The 8,633-nt window shown below is 44.6% G+C and overlaps 1 protein-coding gene across 1 annotated transcript in view; it reads right to left on the bottom strand.

Annotated features, from left to right (window-relative positions):
* The window catches only part of LOC109921766 (protein FAM166A-like), a 24,561-nt gene extending 16,775 nt beyond the window's left edge, over window positions 1–7,786 (bottom strand). Inside the window, exons 1-2 of the mRNA XM_020521814.2 lie at window positions 7,734–7,786; window positions 6,189–6,406 (exon numbers count right to left, since the gene is read on the bottom strand). Coding sequence (XP_020377403.2) covers window positions 6,189–6,406; window positions 7,734–7,786 — 271 coding nt within the window. The remainder of the gene's footprint in view (window positions 1–6,188; window positions 6,407–7,733) is intronic.
* Between the last annotated feature and the right edge of the window lie 847 nt (window positions 7,787–8,633).

The raw sequence follows: 8,633 nt of genomic DNA, 5'->3' as shown, positions 1-8,633 counted from the left end.
AGCTGATTGGTCAGTAAGTCCTGGTGGGCATTTCCAAACTATTATTTTGTGAGTCCTTGTTTAAGCAAAGGTAGGGATTTTCAAACAAAAAAGTCTTCAAAGTTTTTAAAGTTTAATGTGTTCAGTCAAAAAAAAACTAGCTGTTAAATGGGCAGAAATGGCACTCAGTGGAGTGGTGTGGTCCTCCTGTCAAATGTAGGAGATCAGGGAGCAGTCAAGTGTCTCTAGTGACTACGTCTGCCGGAAGTGTGATTGGCTGCAGCTCCTCTCAGACAGTATGAAATCGTTTGGAGCGGCAGTTGGATGCTTTGAGGAGAATACAGGAGCCAGAGAGTGTGATAGATAGTAGCTTCAGGGAGGTGGTCACATCGCAGGTTCAGTCAGGTAGATGAATGACCACCAGGAGCAGTAGGCTGGTAATGCAGGAGTATCCTGTGGCTATTCCCCTCTCAAACAAGTTTACCGTTTTGGATTCTGTTGGCGGGGGAAATGGCAGCAACAGCCAGGCCTGTGGCACCACGACTGGCTCTGCTGTAAAGCAGGGTATGCAAAGTCCAAGAGATTGGTTGTGATAGGGGGCTTTCTAGTCAGGGGCACAAACTGTTGTTTCTGTGGCCACCAGTGAAACTCCAGGGTTGCATCCCTGGTGCCAGGGACAAGGACATCTCAGAGATTTGCAGCTAGTTCTCAAAGAGGAGCATAAGCAGCCAAAGATCACTGTACACATTGGTACCAACGACATAGGCAGAAAAAGGGATGAGGGCCTGCAGAGTCAATATAAGGAGTTAGGCAGGAAGTTTAAAAGCAGGACCTCAAGGGTAGTATAGTCTCTGGTTTACTCCTGGTGCCATGTGCTAGTGAGAGTAGGAATAGGGGGACAAGGCACATGAATGCATTGCTGAAGAGATGGTACAGGGGCATAGATTCAGGTTTTTGGATCATTGGGATGTCTTCTGGGCAGAGGTGACCTGTACAAGAGGGACAGGTTGCACCTGAACTGGAGGGGGAACCAACATCCTGGTGGGGAATATTTAAACTAGTCTGGCAAGTGGTTGGGACTCTAAACAGTAGTGAGAGAAAAGAGAACGTTGAGGCTGGTACAGAAGTTAAAGAGGCAAGTTAAACAGACAAGGCAGGCAAGATCATGACAGGGAACAAGGGAAGACTGATGCATTAAACTGCATTTATTGCAATGCAAGAGGCAGATGAACTCGGCATGGATGGGAAAATGGGACTGGGACATCATCACAGGACTGGTAGCTCACTGTTCCCGGGTACTGATCCCATAGGATGGATAGAAGGGGAGGCAAGAGGGAAGGGGGAGAGGCGTTTTTGATTAGGAAAACATCACAGCAGTACTTAGAGAGGATATTCCTGAGGGATCATCCAGTGAAACTATATGAGTGGAACTGAGAAATAAGAAGGGGTGATCAATTTGATGGAATTGTACCATACTCCCCTCCAGTTGTCAGCTGAAAATTGAAGAGCAAATATGTAGACAGATTGCAGATTTCTGTAAAAATAGTAGAGTTGTAACAGTAAGGGATTTTAACATTCCAAACATTGACTGGGGCTGTCATAGTGTTAAGGACTCGGATGGTGAGGAATTTATTAAGTGTGTTCAGGAAAGCTTTCTCAATCAATATATAGATGGCCTTACTAAAAGAGGGGTAAAACTCAACCTCCTCTTGGGAAATAAGGCAGGGCAAGTGACTGAGGCGTTGGAGGGAGATCACGTTGGGACGAGTGACCATAATTATATTAGTTTTAAAATAATTATGGAAAAGAATAGATCTGGTCCACAAGTTAAAGTTCTAAATTGAGGCAAGGCTAACTTTGATGGTCTTGGATAGGAACTTCCAGAAGTTTGACTGGGGGAAGCTGTTTGCAGGTAAAGGGATGCCTGGCAAGTAGGAGGCTTTCAGAAGCAAGATAATGAGAATTCAGGGACGGCATGTTCCTGTTAGTGTGAAGGGCAAGGCTGACAAGAATAGGCATGACCAGAGGTATTGAGGACCTGGCCAAGAAAACGGAAAAGGCATATATCAGTAATAGACAGATGGGATCAACAGAATCCCTTGAGGATTGTAGGGGTGTAGGAGTACACTTAAGAGGGAAATCTCTTAAAAAGGGGACACGAGATAGCTTTGGCAGATAGGGTAAAAGAGAATCCAAAGAGATTGTACAAGTATATTAAGGGCAAAAGAGTAACTAGGGAGAGAATAGGGCCCCTTAAAAATCAGTAAGGCCACTTATTATGGAGCCACAGGAGATTGGTGAGATCCTAAATAAATACTTCTTGTCAGTATTTACCGTGGAGAAAGACATGGAAACTGGGGAACTCGGGGAAGTAAATAATGATGTCTTGAAAAGAGTCCACATTATAGAACAGGAGGCACTCGAGGTTTTAAAATGCATATAAGTAAATAAATCTCCAGGTCCTGATCCAATGTATCCCAGGACATTGTGGGAAGCTAGAGAAGAAATTGCAGGGCCCCTAGCAGAGATATTGGTATTATTGACAGCCACAGGTGAGGTGCTGAAAGACTGGAGGGTAGCTAGTATTGTGCATTTATTTAAGAAAGGCTGCAAGGAAAAGTGAGGGAACTACAGATCTGTGAGCCTAACATCAGTGGTGAGTAAGTTATTGAAGCTGATTCTGAGAGATTGGATCTATATGCATCTATATGCAAGGACTGATTAGGAATAGTCAGCATGGCTTTGTGCTTGGGAAATTGTGTCTCCCAAATTTGAGTTTTTTGAAGAGGTGATCAAGAAGATAAATGAGGAAAGAGTGGTAGATGTTGTCTACATGGACTTCAGCAAGGAGTTTGATAAGGTGCCACATGGTAGACTGGTTATTAAAGTTAGATCACATAGGATCCAGGGAGAACCAGCCAATTGGATACAAAATTGTCTTGATGTAGGAGACAGTGTGGTGGTAGAGGGCTGTTGTTCTGACTGGAGGCCTATGACCAGTGGTGATAGGTACACTGTTGTTCATCATGTATATAAATGATTTGGATAAGAATACAGGAGACACAGTTAGTAAGTTTGCGAATGACACCAAAATTGGTGGTACAATGGATCAGGAAGAAGGCTATCTCAGAGTACAACGCCATCTTGATCAGTTGGGTCGGTGAGCCAAGGAATGGCAGATGGAGTTTAATTCAGATAAATGCGAGGTATTGCATTTTGGTAAGACAAACCAGGGCAGGACTTACATAGTTAATGGTAGAGCCCTGGAAAGAGCTTTGAACAGAGAGACCTAGGGGTGCAGGTACATAGTTCCTTGAAGGTAGCATCACAGGTAGACAGGGTAGTGAAGAAGCTATTTGGCACGCTTCTCTTCATCAGTCAGATAATTGAGTACAGGATAGACAAACAGGAAGCTGGAATTGGAGGAAAGGAGAAGGCAATGTTTCAGGTAAAGAAGGGTAATACCCGAAACATTGACTTCTCCTTTTCTTCAGATGCTGCCTGACTCGCTGTGTTCTTCCAGCCTCCTGTTTGTCCACCTTGGATTCAGCATGGGCAGTTTTTTGTCTCTAAATTGAGTACAGGAGTTGAGACATTGGTGAGGCCGTGTTTGGAGTACTGATTACAATTGGGGAGGCGATGGCCTAGTGGTATTATCACTGGACTGTTAATCCAAAGACCCAGATAATGTTCTGGGGACCTGGTTTGAATCCCACCATGGCAGATGGTAGGATTTGAATTCAATTTTTTAAAAAAATCTAATGATGACCATGAAACCATTGTTGATTGTCAGAAAACCCCATCTGGTTTACTAATGTCCTTTAGGGAAGGAAACTGCCACCCTTACTGGACTCCAGACCCAAGCAATGTGGTTGATTCTGAACTGCTCTCTTGGCAATTAGGGATGGACAATGAAAGCTGCCTGGCCAGTGATGCCCTCATCCCGTGAATGAATAAAGGAAAAAGAATTCTGGTCACTCTGCTATAAGAAAGATGTTATTAAATTGAAAAGGCTGCAGAAAGGGATATTACTAAGACTGAAAGGTTTGAGTTACAAGGGGAGGTTGGATAGACTGGGACTTTTTCCCTGGAGCATAAGAGGCTGAGGGGTGACCTTATAGAGGCTTATAAAACCAAGAGTGTGAACTTAAATTCATTCCACAGAATATCTCTAAGCATCTTCTGTCCAATGAATTACTTTTGAAGTGTAGTCATGTAGGAAACACAACAGCTAATTTCAGCACAGCACAATCCCACAAGCACTAATGTGATATTAACCAGATAATCTATTGTAGTAATATTCCTTGTGAATAAATATGGGATTCCTGAGGTAACTCTCTTGTTCTTCCAACAGATGCTGGGATTTTTATTGCCACCTGAGAGGGCAGGCTTATTGTCCCATCTGAAGTATGGTATCTCTCTGCATGAGGGATGATCAGGACATCTAACATACCTCCTAGATACCTCTTCACCCTTAGTCCTCTGTTAACTTTGCACATCTCAAGGCACATCATTACAAGAGTACGGGAAGTGAAAGTACAGACCCTTATCTCATCTCTTCTTTAGCTGTGCTTCACCCAGCACTAGCTCAGGGCTGTATTGGCATTTTCCTGTTGCCATGCTGAAGGGATTCTACACTAACAATGCCCAGCTTTATCACACCACCACATCTGTCAACCCCTCCACTGGCTCCAAATTCTCACCCCTGCATGTCTGATATCCGATACTGGATGCGCAGAAATTTCCACCAATATTTGGAAGAATAAAGTCCTTGCCTTTGTTCTCCACCACAAACTCCAGGCACCAGTCCATTCATTTTTCTGGGGCTGAGCTAGACTGCCTGCAAATTTCTATCTGGCTTTGAGACGAACTTCAGGGTCACACATCCAGGCCATCAGTAAGATTGCCTACCTTTGCCTTCCAAAGATTTCCTGATTCTGACACAGCCTAAATTAATCCAGTGCTGATATCATCAACCTCAACTTTTTTATCTCAAGACCTGATCCTTCCAATGCACTCCTGGTCAGTCTCCCCTGGTCCACCAAATCCATGTTTAAGATCATTCCAAACTCTGCAGCCATGTCCTAACTCACAGAAAGCCCCATCACCCCTTTTCGTTCTGACCTGCATTAATTCCCAGCCTGCAAAAACCTCTGATTTAAATTTTTCATCCTCATTTTTAAATACCTACATTTGTTCCTCCAAGTCTTGCCTTGTGTCCATCTTAAGCTATCTCCAAAACTCTGAAATTCACCCCCCTCCCAAACCTCTCTGTCTCTCCTTCCTCCTTCAAGATGCCCCTGAACAGTTAGGTTTTGGGTCAACTGCCCTAATATTTCCTAATGTGAATTAGCATGGGATATTTTACTCTGTTAAAGCCAATGCAACCAATAGTACTTGTTATGTGTATGATTCTGAATTTCAGTGCCATCTCCAAGTCTGAAATATGCTTCCTGAAGGCTGGAGCCCTGAGCTGAGCACAGTTCCTCTGGATGGAGTCTGATCAATGCTCAGTACTGCAGAATCATCACTTCCCCACTTTGTATTCCAGTCCTTTATAGGTACAGTTGAGCATTCATTTAGACTTTTATTTACCTTGTAATGTTTTTTGCTACCTGAATATCCTAATTCTGTGCAGTATTCTCTTGATTCTGGATATCTAGACTGTATTGTAATTTGTACTGTGTAGGTATAGGGTGGCACCGTGGCTCAGTGGTTAGCACTGCTGCCTCACAGTGCCAGGGGCCATGGTTCCATTCCACCCTCGGACGACTGTCTGTGTGGATTTCCTCTGGGTGTCCTGGTTTTGTCCTATAGTCTACAGATGTGCAACTTAGGTGGACTGGCCATGCTAAATTGTCCATAGTGTCCAGGGATGTGCAGGTTGGATGGGTTACCCATGGGAAATGGAGGGTTATAGGGGGTGGGTCTGGGTGGGTTGCTCTTCAGAGGGTTAGTGTGGGCTCTATGGGTTGAATGGCCTGCTTCCACACCGTAGGAATTCTATGATAATCTCACCCATGCCGGGGGCTTTATATTCACCACAGAGAGTCCTGTTTTGCCTTGTTTACACGTACCCTGTAAAAGTGACTGTGCTGAGGGACTGGAATGTCAATAATGATGGTTGTTGTTGCTTCATAATGGGATGAAAATACTGATTCTAATCTTGGGATGTTTGTGGGACCCATGCCCCGCTGTATGTGACTCACCAGTGTAACCTGGAACAAGTTTCTGTGGGTGGATCTGGTCTGACACATCGGGGGGACAGTGATTGCTGTATTCTGGCTGATAGTCAGGACCCCCAGTGGTAGGTGACAGGAGTGTGTGGTCAGCTCGAGCAGTTTTCGGATTCTTCAGGATATCATGGGTTATCCTCCCGTAAGTCTTACCGAAACGGAATGGGATTGTGTGGGCATATCCAGTATATCTGTAGGAGAGATACAAGCAAAACACATTTTGGAGTGCACTATGGACTTTACTCAACTGCTAGCGAATGCAAAAAATCAACTGTAGGCTGGTCCTTAATGACTGGGCATTTGATGGTAACTGTGTGATGCCCAGGGGACACTGGGCAGCTGCCACTCGCTCTGACAAGTGGTCGGCAACACTGTCCTATACCTGAGGTCTCTCCACAAACCCACCCCCACACTCTCCATCAATTGCATCACTTTGTGCATATTTCTGAGAACAGATTAGCTTCCTGGGAGGCACAGTGATACTCCGTGCAGAGACCCAGTCTCCTTCAGTTCTTTCATAATGGCCTCTCCCTCATCATGAGTCCGAAAGTGGATAAAAACTGCACAATGTTCAGCATTATTTGTGGCTTCTTGCATATCAAAACAGTCAGTGTTCAAATGCAGCAAGACCTGGACAATATTCAAGCTTGAGCAGATATGTGGTAAGTGACATTTGTGCCACACAAGTGCCAAACAATGACCATCTCCAGCAGGAGAGAACCTAACCATGACACCTCATAACATTTAATAGTATCACAATCACTGTAACCCCCACAAGATTGTGGCTGATCTGACATCAGAGAGAGCAAAACATAGAAGATATTTTTAAAAATGAGAATCTGGGTAAAAATGGTGAGTTTTAAGAATTAGGCTGAAGTGCAAAAGAGCGAGAGAGAGAGAGATAGACAGAGATTTTGGGATGGCATTCCAGAATCTAGGATGTAGACAATCGATGGTACAGCCCCAACATTGGAACAAAGTGAAATGGGGCTGTGTGAGGGGTTGCTAGAGGCAAAGGGAAACAGTGGGCTAAGGCAATGAAGAAGTTCCAACAGAAATGCAGATATTTTAAAATTACAGTAAGATGTAAGGTCAACAAGCATAAGATCAATGTGTGAGTGAGCTCAGATAGATGTAGTACAGCTTTAGATGAGCTGAAGTTTATAGAGGGCACAATATAGGACGACAGCAGAACAAGAAAATAGTTTCATCTGTAGATGACAAAGGCAAGAAGGAAGGTTTAAATAAATGATAGATGAAATGGACTATGGGGCAGTGGTAATGGAGATGATTTGGGCTGGAGCACAGGCAAAAGACTTGACAGGGATGGTTCAGTGAGGGCTTCTGATACAGTAAAGAATACTTTACTGGAAATCTGAAATCTAAGCAGAAAGTGTTTGAAATACTCAGCCAGTCAGGCATCCATGATGTAGTAACTCATTGTTACAGGGTAACTGGAGAATCTTGTTACATCCCTTCTTAAAATGCTCCTGTTGCTTGTCTGGGAATGTGACTTACCCAGGTATATAATGTGGTTCTGGGGTGAAGAGAATCTGTTTTTGAATATCCATCCTCTGGGTGCAGTCTCTGTTGCAAATTGCTGGATGTTCAGGAGCCTGAGGGCTATCTTACTGTCAGTGTAAAGCTGTTACTTAGCAACCAGCTTACAATACCCATGACAACAGCATTGGCACCTCTGCCAGTCAGCAGTCCTCAAACTGCTGCTTGATGCTGGGACAATCTTTGGGCATCAGGATACAATCCCTGCAGCAAACATGATGGGCTCATCAATCCCATTCCGGTCACACTGGCCAAAAGTGTTGGTAGATAGTAGTGGCAATATCCTAAATACACCACATGAGGTGGGCGGTTCAATATCCCGTAAGCCTGCTTATCGTGGGAAAGCCCCTCTCCATCCCCCTCGACACTACTGTTTCAAAGAGAAATACTTCCCCCATGGTAGCCAAGCCTTTCAATCTCTTCTAGCGCAATACCAAGCAAGAGCTATGATACAATCTGGACTGGAATGTGTGGGAGTACACATCCCAACCCCAGCAGAGAGGCAAGCTCTAGACCAAGGCCAGCAAGGATCTTCAGCAGCTGACGAGCCCCAGTCAGATGCTCAGGGAGGTCAAGGAACAGCAGCAAGTCAGGCCCCCGACAGCACTGAGGCAGGTCCAATGGGGAGCCAAGATCCAGAATTCCAGCAGAAATGCCCGTGTGAGCTGGTCACTAAGAAGTGCTGCCCGTGCAAACAACTTATGGAACGTGAATTAGCTAAAATGGCAGCATTGTGTCCGCAAGATGAGCAGGCGGTAGAATCAGTGGCCCCATCACCCGATGAACCATCAGAGAACTTAGAAGCTTCTTCTACCCAAGCAGAAGTAGAAACGTCACCTGAACCACCAGAGACCTTGG

The sequence above is a fragment of the Rhincodon typus genome, chromosome 28, assembly GCF_021869965.1.
Source record: "Rhincodon typus isolate 14 chromosome 28, sRhiTyp1.1, whole genome shotgun sequence".
Lineage (NCBI taxonomy): Eukaryota > Metazoa > Chordata > Chondrichthyes > Orectolobiformes > Rhincodontidae > Rhincodon > Rhincodon typus.
The sequence above is the reverse complement of the archived record's forward strand: the minus strand, read 5'-3'. Positions and strand labels throughout refer to the sequence as shown.